We start from the raw sequence: 18,217 nt of genomic DNA, 5'->3' as shown, positions 1-18,217 counted from the left end.
CTTTCTCCTATTAATCCTTAAGTCCTATCTCCTGCAACTCAAAACTCACACTTCTTGGGGATAGATAACAGCTCTTAGAAATCAGGATAGATAACATCCAATGAATTCCACCAACCCGTGGGCTATTTTAGAGAACTACTGGGAGTTAGAAAAACCCCAGGGGGTGTTTCTTTTCCTTTTGGGTGTAATCGTATTCCTCCTGTTAGTAGTGTGGTGTAAGCCACAGCTATAATTGTTAGTTTCGTAATAAATAGCACAGTCACTCTCAGTGGAGCGGGCCATCACAGAGAAGCAGCCCTCCCTTTTCCCCAGTTCAACACTTCACCCACCTCTCACCTCCACCCTTATTTAGGACTTGGAGCACAGCTTATTTGCTCCTCACATATTATTTAGGACTAAATTTTGACCCGAACATCTAAAATTTGTAACAGTTAATACAATGAAGGACACCCTGTTTTTTTCATATTAGACAATTTGTCTGTTTGGATTCTTGTATGCTGCAAGTAATATATCTGACTTCTGACTGCTTTCCTTGAGACTGATACCAGAACTCCAAAAATATGTTTTAACCAGTGGATTGGTCTGTCAGCATTCACATGCTGACCAGAATTTCATCAAGTAATCATTGAACCATGACCTGGTGGAGTGAACATAAATTATAGCTAAATTAATGCGGAAACTCTTATGAATGTGGCCATTCACAAGCACATAGATGACAGGACATAACTATGTGAGAAGCTGTATTTGTAAATTCACAAGCAGGTTCTCTTTCTTTGCAGTATCACTGAAAACACCTAGGTCATAGATTATTCCTGTTTCAGTAATGACCCTCAGTAATTCAGATTTCCCGTTTTGATCAATCTCACATATGCAATCACATTTTTCAAGCTTATCACAATGCATTTGTTAAAAATGTACAAAAGAAGGCATACCTGAAAACAAATATTGGGGGGAAAAAGTACGACAAAAGGAGAATTTGAGGTTTTTGTGAATATCAAATGTGATATGAATTTGCCTCATGATATGATGTCAAAGTGAGCCAGTGTGATTTTTGGACTGCATAGCACACTCAGCTGTCATGCCACAGAGCAGTGATTTAATGGCCCCCTCTCTGGTTCTGATGTGATTTTGCTAGCATTATTGCTTACATTCATGGGTACCTCCATTTTAGTAATATTTCAACAAATTGTTGGCATTCAAAGGAAAGCTACATTGATTAAGACCTAGAAGGACTGATTGTGAAGAAAAGGGAAAAGCAGAGGCTGTGCAAAGCTTGGCTAAACATTTAAAAGGAGCTATGGTAACAGTAAGGGGCAACCTAGGCTAGTGAGTGGGTTGCTAGCTGCGCTTGGATGCCTAGAATTTGCAGGGTGTGATGATTCATGAGTAACAGCACTTTGATTGGATTCGTGGGGTGAGCTTGGCTCTTACAGTCAATGCTGTATGCAGTCAGCGCACACCTCACTTCACATGCCCTTGCTCTAAGTGCATGTCAGTGTAGTAGTAATGGTAAGAAAAAAAGGAATGCAGATGAAAACCAGTAGAATCTGGCAACACTGTTCATGGGTAATGGTGAACAAAATGTCTCATGGGCCACATGTAGAACCACAATGGGCCTTAGGTTGCCCACCATTGGTCTATAAATATGTGGAAGTGTAGATAAAATTACATAGTTTCCTAAAAGGGGATCTGACTAGGAGAAATAGGATAAAAGAATGGAAAAATTAAGGCTAAGTATTAGGAAAAATTCTGATCATGATAGTGACTGTTTTGCAGGATGATCTCCAGGGAAAGGGATAGAAGCCTTATTGCATGTCTCATTTAAAGTGAGACCAGATAAATCAGTATTAAATTTGCTATGCAGAATAAATCTTCATTGTACATGGCTGACCAAGGACATATATTTTCTATTCTAACTGCTCAGATAGTGTGAAAAGTCCTATATTTTGACCAGAACATTCTAGAGAAAGGGCCTTCTTTCTAAACAAAAACCAGAACAAATACCATTGAAATTATCCGGTGACAATTTCAGGCTGACTTTGGAAATGTTGCTTTAGTTATTTGCTTTTCTTTCTTTAAATATGAAAGATGTTTCTTTATTCACGTTTCAGGGTGTTGACAAAGTGACAGCATACATTCCTGATGCAGTGTGGTATGACTATGAAACAGTAAGTAAATACATATAATAGTGCTGTGCTAAATTTATGTCACTATCTTTTTCTCAACAGTACCCTCTGTGGGGTGGGGTGGGATTGTTTAGACCTGGTAGAGGAGATTGTTGAGAGAGTGTGGGAGAGGGGAGGAACGGAGGAGAAGATGGAAACAGATAGTTAAGGGAGGAAGGGAAATAGACAGAAAGGGGAAAAAAGCTCTTAACAAACATACAGTAAAGTTCATGTTTCTTCTGCATTCTTTACAGTGTTGTGACAGTAGCCAAATAGTAAACTGTAATAGTAGTAATTGCAGTCATTTATAGGCATTCAAACTTCGATGTGTTAGCCTTACTTTTAAAGAAACAGGTCCGCTGATGCGGGGGAGTAGGGAAAGGGCAAAGGAAGCAGTTACCCTGGAGCCCAGTCTTTCTAGGGGGCTTGGAGCTCTGGCTGCCATTGCTACTTCAGCTGTGGTGGCTGGAGCTGTAGGCCACTTTGAAGTGCTAGTTGTGCTCTTCCACCACTCTGCCTGACTATGGTGGGAGGGGGCTAGTGCTTCATTCCTGGTGGCACTAAAGGCAATTGCCCTTGGCACTGCCCCTTTCATCCTTGTCCCCACCTCTTCCAGGGGCACAGAACCAGGCCTCTCTCCCACTTTGCCCTGCAGCCCACGGTGGCTGTATGCCTCACTGTAAAATAATTAAGTTAATCACTTCTGCACTGATTCGTTTGTCCATTGATTGCAGAAGGAAGGGAAAGGCTCTTCCCTATTCCTGACACAGGGCACCTTTTCCTTTAACCCTCAATGATGAATTGGCTTTTTCATGTGTTACTCATGCTGGAATCAAAATGTAAATGGCTTTTGTTTGGTGTTGTACAATACTAACGTTAATCTGGAGGCGGGTGGCGGGGAGGCTCTGTGTTAGTAGGCAGACTGTGTTTGCATAGACATTCATATATTATAACTGTTGTGACTAATCAGGAGGAATTGGAATGAGCGTTCAGGATGTGAGATATCATTCGCTGTAGTATATGACATAAAATACCCATTTTCTCCTCCATTCCCATAAATTAGGGTGGGAGAGCAGTTTGGCGAAAACAACAAGCAGAGATGTATCTCCCAGCAGACAAACTAGGACTTCATCTGAGAGGAGGCTACATCTTTCCTATTCAGCAACCAGCCAATACAACATTTTACAGGTACGTTTCAAGGCTCATTACTCTCATCACACATAATGTGATTTTAAAAGCGGGCTCAGAATTATCAGATAACATACAGATGGGGTCATTATATGGGAGTGTCAGAAATCCATTGCATCCTATGCCCTTTAGTCAGGCTAAATTCCCACTGCAGTCAGGGGTGCTGGGTTGAGTTCTTCAGTCAGCATCAGGTACTCTGTGGTCAAACATACGGCTCAGTTAACTTGTTAGTTAGCACACCGAGAGTTAAACTGTAACTCTGTCACTAGTCCTATGTAATAGTCAATGCATAGCTGAGCTGCCTGAGGAATAGACCAGAAACCATACTGAGTTTTGTCTACATTAGACAGTCTTGTCAACAGAACCTATGGAGCGTACAGATTCCCAAGGCGTTTTGTTGACAGTAAATCAACAGAATGCAGCACTTCTGTCAACAGCCTTATCTTCTTTGCTTCCAGTTGGCAGCTCTATCGAGAGAGCAGCCAGGAGGTCTGACCGCAGTCTGTCGACAAAAACATCTGTGAACAAATCACTCTAGTGTTGCCATAGCCTGAGACACAGATTCTTGATCTGGTCTCTGCATCCCTTTTTGCTCCAGAACTGTGGGGTGAGCAGTCTGAGACAATTTGTCCAACCCCCTACTAGCGGAGGAGTGTGGAGAATGCTGTCATCCATCCTCCCTCCTGATGAAAAGGTTGCCCTCTTGTTTTTCCTGTGTGACGGATGAGTTGCTCAGGCTGATTGCCATTATGGGACAAAGTTTGGAGGGTGGATCCAATGCCTTTCTCAGTTTGTACCAGGAATAATAGATTGATACCAACATCGTTAATAGAAAAAAAAGTGGCCCATTGGGCTCAGTATATAAACTTTGAGGTAGGTAGTAGGTGAAAGCATTGATTAATGAAATATGATTATTGGATAACCGCACAATAATTTTATGTATGAATTTTTAGTCCTGTCACACATTTTCAGGCAATTGCCCAAAATGAAAGGTAGTGTAGGGGAAGTCTTTTCTGCTGTGAAATTATTAAAAAACTCTCAGCCAAAAAATGGGGAAAGGAAATAAGAGAAATTTGGAAACACAAAACCTCAGTTTTTAACACAACTGTTTTCAACATTGAAATTTGTAGCATTAATATTTTTTCAAGATGTATCAAAATGAACAATGCCTAGATATCATTTGGACTCTTCAGAGAAAATCTTTCATTTTACAGCCGCAAGAATCCAATGGGACTTATAATTGCATTAGATGATAATGGTCAAGCAGCTGGAGATTTATTCTGGGATGATGGAGAATCTAGAGGTAGGCACATTAGGTACCCATAATAGCTGAAGTATTAATATATTTGAAAATAATTATCTTAATCTTGTCAGTGGTTTCATGGATCAAGAATTTTACATTATGCAAATTAGTGGTATAATTTGCAAATTATAAATGTTACTTGTTAATACTTAAAAAGTTTCATATTACCAATAAATTTTCTCCAAGTATTAACAAGCTAACAACAATTCTAACAAGTCTTTCAGTTCTTTCATTCTGAGTGGAACCATTACAATTTCCAAAGTTATCTATCACATTAGTGAGATTTTCAATACAGTAAAAGGTGAATTCTGCGCAAATATACTGGCATAAATCCAGATTAACTCCAGTAGATGCAAAGCTAGTTTGGGTATGTCTACACATGCTGCTCTTAGAAGTCTGAAACATTATGGACATATGTTTAGATATGAGCCTAAATTTTAAAAAAAGTGATGGTGAAGTTGGGTACTGAAAGAGATGGCATCTAAATCCACATTAAACTGAAAATGACTTCATTTTCACATGTACTGAGTACACAGTGAAGCCAATATTTTGCCCTATGTACTGAGCTTCATACTTCTGCTGTCACAAATATTCCATCACTGACAATGTTAATCCCTTCTAGGGTTTTTGCTGTATTGTTCTTGTAGCACATGGAGCTATTGTTCTGAGATGGAAGGTCCAGCTGCTCTCTATCCTGTGTGTGTGCACGCAGGTACACACATGAGGATCTAAAACACGCACGCACGCACGCACGCGCGCGAATCTAATACACCAGAGTAGTAGTATTTTGTTTAATAAGTGTAATCAAAATAATTCATAAATGTATTCATTTCTATCAAATGCCCAGTTCAGCCAAATAAAAGATCTCAGTTTCATCCCTTTACAATTTCATATGTATGATAATTTTGAAATTAAATGTATTTTGGAAAATAAAGGGTGTTTAGATTTTGAATTATGAAATAACTGGCTGTGATTTTCAGAGGAGTTAGGCACCCACATTCCATTAAAATTTAATGGGATCTGGGCACCTAAATCTTTTTTATTGTAATCCCAGCCTTTGTCCTTTTTACTATAGTTTTGTTAGACAAACCAGCAAGCAGTTTAAACATTTATTACAAAATGATTTCCTAAAGACATTTTATCGCACAGGCAGGATTTTATTAAAAAAAGATTTAAGGTCCTGTTTTGATAGTTTTTATTGTTTGTTTGTTACCTGTTTTAGTACCTTGTAAAAGAAAACCAAGTCTTTTTTGTTATGGCACATACCCACTAAAACTAATGTATTCCAGGTATACCTGGTTTAAGGAGGTTCTGACTTTGTTTTTATTCGAATAGTCTCATGTTATCCATACAGAGACATAACGAGAAAAAGAGTTTGAGCAAGATTTTAGCCATACTAGATTAATTTAAGAAGGAATTTTAGGGAAAAGGTTTCAACAATAAGGGCTTTTTCTAATAGAGAGAGAAACGGTCAAAGTACCATTATGTTAGTCAAGAATAGATTACACTACATCATTCTACGAATGTTTCATCTTTAATGCTGCTGAATATGACCTGATCCTGCAAACACTTGTGGGTTTTTATACACAGTTCTCACTGAGTGAAATGGAACTTGTGAATAAGTGTTCTAAGATTTAAATCAGCCATGTCCAACGGGAATTCAAAGATTGCCATACTGGTAGTTATTGTCCTTCCATATTTGCCACAGCCCCCGCTCTAAATAAATGCCCTACCCAGAGCCAGGTACTTTCAGCCCACCCATTATAAATCAGTGCGAGAACTTACCAGGGCTGGGGCCTCCACAGGGGCCACCACTGGAGTGGTTGGGTACCTGTGTGAAGTGGGCGGACGGCACTCCTCATGTACGGTTCTAGGAGGAACCACATTTAAAGGCTCTAAGAGCCACATGCGAGTCCAAAGCCAGAATCGCCACATCAGTGTCCTGTTTCCCACATGTGGCAAACGTGTTGGACACCATGGATCTAAAACGGTGGGAAAGTTATTCAGGAGTACTCGTGTGAACTATTCTGATTCCTGTCTGATTCTGTTAAGTACTGACTGTCCAGTACTGAAATTCATTCTATTCTGTATGTTCAGATAGACACGATTTTTTGATCTCTGTAAAACAGTTGAATGAATCATCTTCGACCTCTATAAATGTACTCTAGCTGGAAAACTCAGAGAAAATTTAAATAGTCTCCCTATTAAACCTATCTGCAAAACAGTCTGGGACACTGCTTCTGCTTCCTTGCCTCCAACTCACTGTTCAGTTTTTTTTATTGTGAAGGAGACAGCAGAGTTCCCAAAGCAGTCCACAGTAACCTTAACATTTCGCTGGGTAGCAGATCAAACTGTGGGGAAAACTAAGAACCGATCAAGCTAAGAACTCATCTGATTGCCCAGTTATGAGATTCTAGACAGGTATATCATCCTTACTTCTCTCTCAGCCCCAGTTTCAAAGTGCTGTCATCCTCTGTGAGGTCTGCCTTCATCCACAGTTTTTCATCCACACTGTTTACCTGTGAAGGAATTGGACTCTCATCTGGGTTCCACGGCTGTCCCTTTTAAAGCATAAAGCACCCACTGTACCATTTTCCATTACCACATTTACTCTGTAAATCATAGCCCAGAATATTGAATCTCTGTGTCCTGATATTGAAGAACTAGGGTTATAGGAAGGTATTTCACTACCTCAAGTACATAGGTGCTGGAACTTGGTTGTGTGCAGTGTTCACAGTATGGTTCAATGGCTCTTAGGACCCCCACTGTAAAAATTGTTCCAGCTCCCCTGCTCAAATTAGACGGCACTAAGCTAGCTGGATGCCCAAAAGTAGGGATGTTTGTGCTTAGAAGACATATGGTATGATAATTTTACTTTATACTGTTGATTTTTTTTAAAGTTCTCTGCAAAAACAGACACGTCCCCTTCTAGAATTCACTTTTTATTGTTTTAACTGTACCAACCCTGAGTCATGCAAAACCTGTCAAAACTGTCCATGCTCTTTTAAGTGTCATGAAACTCTGGCCTTCTTTAAAGAAAAAATACTGTGGTTTGGCTGATAATTGCTGCAATAAATATCAGATGCCCTGGGCAGCTGCTGCTATTTTTACAGAGAGAATGTGTTCATTTTCAAGATCTAAAATAACTCAAATTTTATTGTGCTATTGTTGAGAAATAAAATGATAGAAACATTATGATTGCTTATTTTCTAAAACAAGTCTTTGTAAAAGCTTATCAGTTATAATTTTCCTTAAAAATTGTTCACAGTTTACCAGCAGCCACAAACGTCTTCTGTTTTTTAACCACGCATTGTGGTGTTTAGTTGTCAACTCTTACATTCACTGTCAGTGAGGTATTTCATTCCCTTTTTCATAACTATATTACATAGATTAGAAGTATTATAGAAACTCTTTGCTTAATAGATAATTGTTCAAAATATTTCAAAGGATCAGCTTTGAAATATGTAAGGTTAAAAAATCGTGTGTACAATCTTTTTGTCTAGTGACATTTTACATACAATGCAGGCAGATATCAAATTTGGGCTCTCTTCTTTGCATTGCAAAGAACTATATTAATATGATATTATGTTTGCAAAGTCCAATACATACAAGTTGGGAAATCTGAGAATTAAGATCTTTAAAATTCTGCTCTTTAAAAGAAACAGAAAAGTGTACAAGTTTAAAAGCGGGTAAATTTCCTGATTATTTAGAATCATTTACATGGACATCTGAATGTGCCAAAGAGTTTTTAGTAAATCTTCATTTGTGTCTCACTGAAAGCTGTGAAAGACAGGAATTTTGTCTTTATGTTAGTTTGTGGAGTATGTAGTGCAATAGTATTCCTATTCTAATCCAGGCCTCTGGGTGTGCCTGTAATAATAATTTAGCAATCTGTTGGTTTCTAATTGTGACATAATTCTTTGTTCAATTTGTTAGTAATGCTCTGTAATTTCTGCACTGTGCTTAGAAAGTGTTCATTTCTCTCAATATTTTAGATACAGTGGAAAATAAAACCTACATTTATTACCAGTTTTCAGTTTCCAATGTAAGTAATTTTTCATAATCTTATTTTCAGTGTGTTCATTGTAATCCTTAATATTTTCAATTACTCAGCACATCATGTTCGTTCTTTCGTTCTTTCTACTGACTTTTAGATCTCATAAAAGCACTTCTGTTCCCTGGCAGAGAATAAAACTGAGCTGTTTATCAGGTAGTAGAAATGCAAGGTGGTGATTTGCCTCCAGCTCTCATCATACTAATGGGAGTTTTGCCTGAGTAAGGGAGGAGACACAGTTCTATTAAAAATGTAGTACTGGGCCTTGTAAAGTTTATTTTAATTTTAATTTTTGTACATGTTCATTAGGTTTTAGACTCTAGGAAGATATTTCGTCTGTAGAAATATTTGTAGCTGTCCTGTACGTGTGTGCTAACAAATAATACTTAGAGTAATTTGATCCTTTCTTGTATATTAATAGTAATCTGCACATAAGACTATAAATGGCCATTCTAGCTGGGTGAAGAACTAAGCTAGGGAAGTAGTGTTGAATGTCCCAACAGAGTACTGTCAACAAAAGTGCAGAGTAGACACTTCTGTCAACAGGTGGGGCTTCCAGTTGCCAGGCAGCCCTCTTTGCAGAGCTGCCATTCTGCTTTCAGGTACCAAAGGGCAGTGCAGTCTGGCAGTTCTGTCGACAGAGCAAGTTGTGTGTAGATGAAATCTGTTGACAGAGGTTCAGTTGATATTTCCCTGTTGACAGTACCTTCTGTCGACAGATGCGTCTAGTGTAGACATAGCCAAAGTGAATAATATACTGATAAAAATCCCAGTTGTCCCACATGGTAAGCCTGTACAAGTTCTACCTCCCAAAACCAGGATTCTCTGGTCCTGCAAGATCTGTGGTCAGGCAGGACCATGGATGTTACTGAATCAGAGCACTCCGGGTCAGAAGGTTGTTAGGAGGGGAGACCAGTGGGGTTTGCTTACCAGGGCTGGGGCCATGCCAGAAGCCTGGCTGGGGCTGGGGCTGGAGCTGATCTGGATTGTGCTGAGGCCATGTCCAGCAGCCTGGTTGGTGCTGGAGCTGGTGCAGAGGGAGTCATGTCTGGCAGCCTGGCTAAGGCTGGAGCCAGCGCCCCCAGGGCTGACTCTGAAGCTGCATCTGGGTCGGGGACAGCATTGGTGCAGCAGGGGCTGGGCTAGGTGTAAGGGAGCCACAGATGTGTGAAGTGGGGCCAGAGGGGCATAGAGCTGGTGACATATTCTAGAGATAAATGATTCCTTCGTTCAAGCCTGGTTGGATCTCAAGGGTGCTAATTACAGCTTATGTGACACAGATGTGAATACAACTTACCAGTACTTATTCTTGGTGACTAAGTGGATCAGGGGACTGGTAATAGACTATAGATCCTTTTAACTGGTATGTCATCTGTTTCATACTAGCACTGTTTGATGACAGTGTGATAATGTCAATATCTTAATGTTGGTCCGTGACATGAATTAAGAAAATTCACACTGTTGAAAAATCACCTGTATATGCTAGCCTTGTTTGAATCCTTAGCAGAGAGGCCAAAGACAAGATGTGTGCAGAGAATAAATTGTCCTGAATTCTTTAACTGGTATTTCCATGTTATAGGTGAGATGCACTTGTTGGGTATTGTAGAAAAATTGCTTTGTTGCCTGTGATGCACCTGTTCTGGGTACTGCTTCATAGCCATGGGCTTACGTTCAGGGCTATCAGTCTTCCATTAGCATCAAATCCAGATGCAAATATTGCTATGCTTTGATAAGTAACAAATGTTTATTAATAATTAACCTAATTTATTTCAAAATCATTTATTGTTTATGGTTACAAAGTCATTGCAATCAAGGGCACATACCTGTCTCAGACTGAAGTCTATAAAGAGAGGCATAATTCATTGCATAAAGCTGCTATGTATCAATTGACTCAATAATGGAAAACATCTATTTTTAACAAGTAAATAACTGCCATTTTATTAAACAGGTGAATTGCTAAAATATATACTGCCCTGTTCAAGAATGGAAAAACAATACTACATCATCTGTTTTCCCTCCCCTAGTACAGTTGTGCTCAGGACTATAAACTAGGAGTGAAATCCTAACCCTACTGAAATTAATGAGAATTTTGCCTTTGATTCTTGAAACCAGTATTTTTTCCCTATATGGGCAAGATAACTACATCTGAGTCAGAAACGCTCTTCTGTCCAACCTAAGGCCTCCAAAGGTAGCCAGGAGCTTGAAGGAAAATGGAGCTTTTTTGGACTCAAGTCCTTTAAAGTTTTAGGGGTCTTTTTTGAACAATCAAAGACAGAGAATGTCCGGGTTTTTTATGGCTTTTCCCTTCTTTCTGAGCTCAGGCAGTGGGCTATACTCAGCATACAATAGGTGGTTTAAGAATGAAGCTGGGAAACCTGGGTATTAAGAGAAGCCAGATGATTTTGGGGATGCTGAGGTTTATTGTGCATTTCAAACATCACATGAATAAGGATTTGGGGCAGAATGCTCACAGAAATACTTAATACTTCACTGGATCTTGTGCTTTATTTATTCTTTCCTTATAGCTAAGAAAATAAAGCAAAGAGTAAAGGACAAGATTGAAGTGCAATGTGCAAAGTACAAAGATGAAAGATAGTGTACATAATGTAATATTTGTGAAACATATGAACTGTTTTATAGATCATGGCCTTAAAGAATATTAATCATGCAGTTAAGCTATGAAGGGGAAGAAAAAATCATTTTATATTGTGTTGTAAATATTTGTTTAAATCAAAAAAGTGTAGTAGGTTGGACAGTTTGTGACAATATAACTGAATATTTTGTCTTTCAGAATAGTTTAAAAATGGAAGTTTTGCACATGAATTACATGGATCCAAACAATTTAGCATTTAAGGAAATCAAAATCCTTGGATTGCCACTTCAGCCTACAGTTCTTAACGTGTCTCTAAATGACGTGATGCAGATTTCTCTTCATAATATCAGCTATGATTCTGCAAATAAGGTAATTTTATATTTGAATTCAGGGACAGAACTTTAAGAATTTTATTACCTTAATTCAGGTGCTTAATTTTGTGATCATGGAAGTTAACATATATACTGCGTATGTATTGTTATAGAATTGGATCTTTGGTGCCTTAATTTTGTTCTGCTCAGGTGTGTAAAAATGTGTAATGGTTTTGTCCTTCAGTACACACTTACAGCTCTCAGTAGCTAATAGAAGTTTTGCAGGAACTTTGACTTAAAGAGTAGAATGTCATATATACAGTGCTTAATATCCATGCTCAAACATCATTTTAAAAACTAAAATGTGTGTGGCTCTTTAAAGTTCTGAGGCATCAGTACTACAAACACTCTTCATCGGGGTGAGTTTTGTATACTGTGAGTATATGTGTTTGTACATGCTGAGTAAGCAAATATCCTCTTTACACTGTTGAAAATGTCATGAAGGAACTTGAAGATCCTGCTGCTACTGTGTGTTTGGTTTCTTCAATGTTCTTTAACTATTAAAAGTGATTGTGTTAAATTAAAACTATAGAAATAAGCAAAATAGACTCAACAATTATAGTAATTGTGCTGAATATTGGATGCTTGAATCCATATTTAGGCATCTAACGAAATACTGTTTTATTTGTCATTAATAATCAACGTCATTGTTAGCTATGGGAATGCAGCCACTTTTATTTAGTTGCCTCAGTATTAAATTAAGTGCCTAAGTTGTAGAATTCAAATCTGAAAAATTTAGCTTTCATGCACTTGTAAAACATGAATAAAATCAACATTATGGGGTAGATCTTTAGCTGGCATACATTGTCATAATTCTGTTAATGTCAGCAGTGTGATGACAGTTTTTATTCAGTGAGGATCTACCCCATGTGGGTTGAAGAAAACATTGCTTGAAGTCTGTTTGAATAATTTTCTTGGTTTAATTTTTTACAGGTTGCCCATATAACTGGGCTTCAACTGGAACTAGGAAAATCTTATGTACTGAAATGGAATCAGGAGTTCAGTGACACCGAAAAATTTAACTGTCACCCTAATCCTGGTGCAACAGAAGAGAATTGTTTAGCACTGGGCTGTATTTGGGCGGTGAGCAAAAATAATTTCTTTAACAGAGAACAAGAAAAATAATTTCTCTCTCAAAGAACAGGAGTCATACATTTAAGAAGCTTTTTTTTTTCTTTTTGTTTTTTTTCTTTGTGGTTTGTTGTGATGAAAAACAGATGGTTCAAGAGAATTTTGGAATGGAGTTAGACAGTTTTCTCCTTTTACAAGACTTTTGAAAATGTGGGGCCATATTTGCAGCTGGGGCATGGTACTCAGTGAAATCAACAGCTTTTGTGGGCCCTTAGGCAATGTGGCGGGGCCCCCTGGCTCCATGTCCCTGGAAGGGGCAGAGGGTGGAAGGGATGGACCAACGACAGCCAGTCCTCAGTGCCGCCTAGAACTCAGTGCCATCGTCCCTGCCTCTGACAGTGATTTAAAGGACTTGAGGCTCTGCCCACTGCCTCTGCTATTGCAGCAGCTGGAGCCTAGGCCCCTTTTGAATCACCAGGTCCTAGGGCAATTGCCCTCTTTGCCAGAAGATGTGGTATTCATAAAAGATGGAGACAAATAATTCTTACAATTATGCAGACTAGATTGGAGTTTACACAAGCTTCCACATACAATTCTTCCCCTGCACGCCAGCACTTAGTGCCTTCTTCAAGTCAGTCTGCCTTGGTCAACATTCCACACTATTGATAAAACAACTTCTAACTAAAAACTAGCTCTGTTGGAACATAAGATCCGACCAAACTTTAGGGAAGTTTTCATCTAGTTTTTAACTTAATGGCTTGGATATGTCTCTGTAAAATAGATCCAGACAGGAACAACTTATCTGCTGTTTGTCAGACATGGGGACTTTTGGATTTAAACCAGAGCTTCAAAGCATCTCTGTGTTTGAAGTCAAAGATTCTAGGCAAGTTACACCTGAGAACATAACAGCCATACTGGCCAATGTGTTTGCCTCCACTTGCTTTACTACAAGTATCCAGTGTGTGGCTGCATGAAACACTGTGGGACGATAATGTGGCTGCATGAAATGCTGTGGGATGATAAATGTTTGCAGAAGACTGTCCTCCTGTGTAAAATGAAATTCTATTCCAGTTCTGAGCTGGGATGTTATTTTGAAATAGACTCTGTTAATCATATCAAATTGTACATTGTGCAGTTGAATAAATCTCCACTGGGAATTGAAATGTGCTCAGCAAACTTATTTTCACTTGAGAATAACTAGACAAGAGTTCGAAGATAAGTATCTAGAGGTCTTTTTTGAAGATGCCCATTAGTAAGGACAAGATCCCAGCACTATGTGGTAGAGTGGGGTGTTAATTGTATGACTGGCAGCTGCACAAGACTACATATCTTTGTGGATTTAGGCTGATATTAAAAGGGCAAGTTAGAAACATCCCTTCTTAATTCTGAATGGATATGGGTTTCTATGTAAATTTTGAATGGATACAGGTTTCTTTCTAAAAGTTTTGTCTGATAGGTGTGAATGCAATTTGCTGTTGAGTTGAATTAATTGAAAGCTGTCTTTGCTGAACACAGTAGTACTGCTACCCTTAGCAAGGAGCTGGACTTGAAATAGTTGCACGTTAAAGATAGGAGGAGAGTGGAAATCTCTCTAACCTTCAGAGTCCCAAATACTTTTTACTGATCTGCAATATATTTGAATTTTCAGCCTGTCTCCAACAGTAGCGTTCCATCCTGTTACTACCCTTCTAACTATGGTTATTCTGTCAATGAAATTACGTACTCTTCTTCGGGGTTGTCGGTGAACCTCAACAGAAACATTAAAGTTAGCCAAGCAAGGACTTCTACTATCCCTATAAATACCCTTCGCTTGGATGTGAAATATCATGACGACAATATGCTGCAATTTAAGGTAAATTCATTCTGAAATTGGAAGCTTAGATTATTCCATTGGTTGTACATTTTTTCATATATAAATTATATATTTTTAAAACTAGTAGCCTGCTTTCTTTATATTGTTTGACTTTCCTGACCTTTTTACACTGTAGCATTGATACACTTTTCTTCATTTAGCTGAAGAGCTGTAATATGGGGGTAAGCTAAATTCTCTTGCCTCACTCACAAGAGCTTATGTCAGTGGTGAGCAACCTGTGATCTGGTTTTCTATGTGTGGCCTGCGTGCATGTAAAGCAAGGGCACGTGTAGTAAGGTGCATGCTGATTGCACATAACATTGACTGTGAGAGCCATGAGCTCCCTCTGCATCCAATAAAAGCACTGCTACAGTTCAGTCAACGCACCCCACAAATTCTAGGTATGCGCGCACACAGTTAACAAAACTATCCTGTCCTCGGAGACTGTCTTGGTTACAACAATCTTGCAGACCCCTGAGATGAAGTGTAGGCTGCCCATTTACTAGTTCAGGTTGCCCATTGCTGGTTTATTTCCTAGTCCTTATATTCAGTTACATTTTAATAGTGTACAAAACACTAAAAACAAATCAATATTTGGAGAATCTTGAAGATTTTTTCGTTAGGATGTATGTTTTATGCATTGGTAGTATTACTGTAGTTGTAGTAACTTTTTGTGCTAGTGACACTTACAGAAGAACAGTCTAAAAATAACCTCGATAAATTTTTAAAATGATCGAACTGCACATCTTGTATTCTCCTATTATGATGGACTGTGGAATGCAGGAGATACAGATCTGGTGTATAGGCCTAGCAGAAAGTAAAGCATTAACCAAAATGTATAGATGGTGCCAAAGGGGCTTTATAGGTGTTATACCAGCCTAGATATCTATTATAATGAGATAACTAAGAGAAATGATATTGAAAGAGAGTGCCTCATCCAACAGCCTGACTACAATGTATTTGTTTCAGCTAAATGTATGTTTAAGGTGTTTAACTATATTGGTTGTACTTGAAAAAAATTATCAGAAATCTTCCTCTGTTTAAGGGTCTTCGAAGATGAGAGGTATGCTCTGAAATTAATATGGAGACTAGTGTTTGAGCGAGTAATATTTCTAAAAAGGGATTTAAATTTTTAAATTTTAAATGTCATCAGTGTATAGATCTTTAGAATATTTTATATGTGCTGAAGTGAATGCTTTCTTTTCCATAGATTTATGATTACAGCAATAAAAGGTATGAGGTTCCAGTACCACTGAATATCCCTAGCAGTCCTACAAGTACATATGAGAACCGACTCTATGAAGTAACAATTCAGAATAATCCATTTGGCATCCAGATTCGACGCAAAAGCACAGGGACTGTTATGTAAGTGAATCCTCTCTTCCCCTATGCTTAACATGTTTTGTTTTTATGCTGAGTCAAACCATGTTGGTTGCCACCATGCTGTGCGAGGTGGATTCACTCTTGTTTTCTTCCTCCAATGGGGGCAGAGGGGCACCTGCCACAGGGCAGCTACTGCATTCTCTACCCTGCCCGCAACCCCTGCCAGGAGGTTGCAAAGTCACTATTTTGGCACCCATCCTCCACTCCCTGCCAGCGGGAGGCTGCAGAGCCCCCATCCCTGGTGCCTCACCGTGGGGAAGCAGCCCTCATCACTGAGTAGCCTTGACATAGGACAGCAGCCTCCCATGCTTGGAGGCTGGTTTTCCATATTTACCATAAGGCAATGTAGTCACCGTAGCCATCTCTTGTCCCCCCATTACAGCATGGGCAGGAAGGGGTTCAGCTCTGGTGATACATGGCTCACTAGGATCCAGGGAACCTGACTTGTGAGGCTTCAGCAAACCTAGCCAGAGAGGAAGGGAAGGTGCCTATGGGATGGACTAGCCCTGCACTCCCTGGTGGGCAGGACCCAGGGCCAGGCTGGGTGGGTGGGTGAAGAGGGCACTCAGCCCCTGCCCCGTAGGCTGCCATGGAGGCTGCAGGGAGGAGGTACAAATAGGGAAATTTGCTTCCACTCCTTCCCACCATCCCATCACTCTGGAGCTTAGTTGAGGGAACGAGAGGCTTCCCTCTGTCAGCAGTGTCTGGGATGTTGGTGCACACAAGACTCTGTTCTTTGTATACCATCCTGAACCAGTGGCTCTTGAGCTTTCCTGGGCCATTAGTCCAGGCAGAGGCAGGTTCCTTCCCTCCTCTGTTGCAAACTAGGCACTTGATGGGCCGAAGGCTCCAACCAGATGTTGGCTCTCTACACAGTGTGAGGAGCGGAACTCTGTTGTGGGGGGATATAGAGTACAATAGGGTGGGGCAGGGGGCACAGCAGGGAGAGGGAAGGAAGAGAGGGATCACATAAAGTGCTGATTGTGTGGGAGCAGCAGAGGTGAGATGTAACTGGCAGACATTGATACCGACCTGGACTCCTCTACCACGGCAGCTCTCAGTCTGCAGCCAGTGCTGGCCAAAAACGGGCCAGGTAGCAGACCTGCAGATTCAGAGCTGGTGCTCAGTGAGAATTGTGCTGATGGACGGCAGAGGGCGGGCCCACCGACAGTGTGGGACAAAGTTAACTCCCTGGGCCTGGCATTTCACAGGGGCCCCGAGCTCCAGCCACTGCAGAAACAGAGCAGGGCAGAGCCTCTTTGAATGCTGTGACAGCGCTGCTGTGGCTTAACATTGTTGTGGGGTGTGGGGCAGGCTCAGTGCTGAGAGCTGACTGTTCCTGGCCTCATCCCTGCTGGGGCTCAGAGCTGGACCTCCCTCCCACTCTTTTTTTCTGTCAGCACCTGTGGTAGGGCAGGGAGCCAGACTGGCATGCAGCATCTTTGCTCCACAACCAGCCTTGCAAACCCACTCCAATCATCAGCCACTGGACTCCCACCTCATCAGTGTTGGTGGGAGGGCAGCCCGCTAGCAGGGGTCTGACTGGGAGCAGAACACAACCAGTACTGATGGAAGGGAGACAGAAGTCACAGGGAAATTTGCCAGAGAAAGGACATCTGCAGGAGGGCTTAAATACAAGGCAGTCCTCTTAAAAATGGGATATCTGGGGACCCCAGCTTCTATGGGGCTAGTAGCATTGAGGAATGTCTCCTTTCCTCAACAAATGGCTAAAAAGTTTTCTGTATCACCTCACATTATTGGCTATTGTATCTTGTGGTCAAGTGACTCTAAGTGACAGTATTTTATTTCCCTCTGCCAGCCCATGTGTCATTTGGATAGAATAATTGGCAGTTTGCTTATGTCTTTTGCATGGGTAATTGTTGGTTATGACAAAAGATGTTCAGCGAATCTTATTGCTTACCTAATATAGTGATTTGTTTTTCTCCTTAGCATCAGAATTGTGATTGTCAGATATTTTTACTTGTGACTTACATCTCTTGGCATGAGTTATGTTTGATTTGTTTTTGTTCTGTTTCTTTTTGCAAATGGGCTTTCTTTTGCTTACCTTCTGTGTCATGTAGGGGTTTTGCTGGTTTGGGGTTTTAATCAATGTGGGTTCTTCAGACCAAAGAGCAAAAGGTTCTCACAGGAATGGTCAAAACTTCCAGTAATTATACTGTTGACCTTTCCATCTGTTTGTCTGCATGTGAGTACTCATCGGTGTGGTATTTTAACTT

The 18,217-nt window shown here is 40.1% G+C and overlaps 1 protein-coding gene across 2 annotated transcripts in view; it reads left to right on the top strand.

Annotated features, from left to right (window-relative positions):
- The window catches only part of SI (sucrase-isomaltase), a 262,662-nt gene that overhangs the window by 40,161 nt on the left and 204,284 nt on the right, over window positions 1-18,217 (top strand). For both annotated transcript variants that reach the window (XM_075003677.1, XM_075003678.1), the window contains exons 20-27: window positions 2,112-2,168; window positions 3,229-3,353; window positions 4,568-4,656; window positions 8,652-8,701; window positions 11,502-11,672; window positions 12,608-12,757; window positions 14,394-14,597; window positions 15,808-15,962. In XM_075003677.1, coding sequence (XP_074859778.1) covers window positions 2,112-2,168; window positions 3,229-3,353; window positions 4,568-4,656; window positions 8,652-8,701; window positions 11,502-11,672; window positions 12,608-12,757; window positions 14,394-14,597; window positions 15,808-15,962 — 1,001 coding nt within the window. The remainder of the gene's footprint in view (window positions 1-2,111; window positions 2,169-3,228; window positions 3,354-4,567; window positions 4,657-8,651; window positions 8,702-11,501; window positions 11,673-12,607; window positions 12,758-14,393; window positions 14,598-15,807; window positions 15,963-18,217) is intronic.

The sequence above is a fragment of the Carettochelys insculpta genome, chromosome 10 (assembly GCF_033958435.1).
Source record: "Carettochelys insculpta isolate YL-2023 chromosome 10, ASM3395843v1, whole genome shotgun sequence".
NCBI lineage: Eukaryota > Metazoa > Chordata > Testudines > Carettochelyidae > Carettochelys > Carettochelys insculpta.
This window is presented reverse-complemented; position numbering and strand designations above follow the sequence as displayed.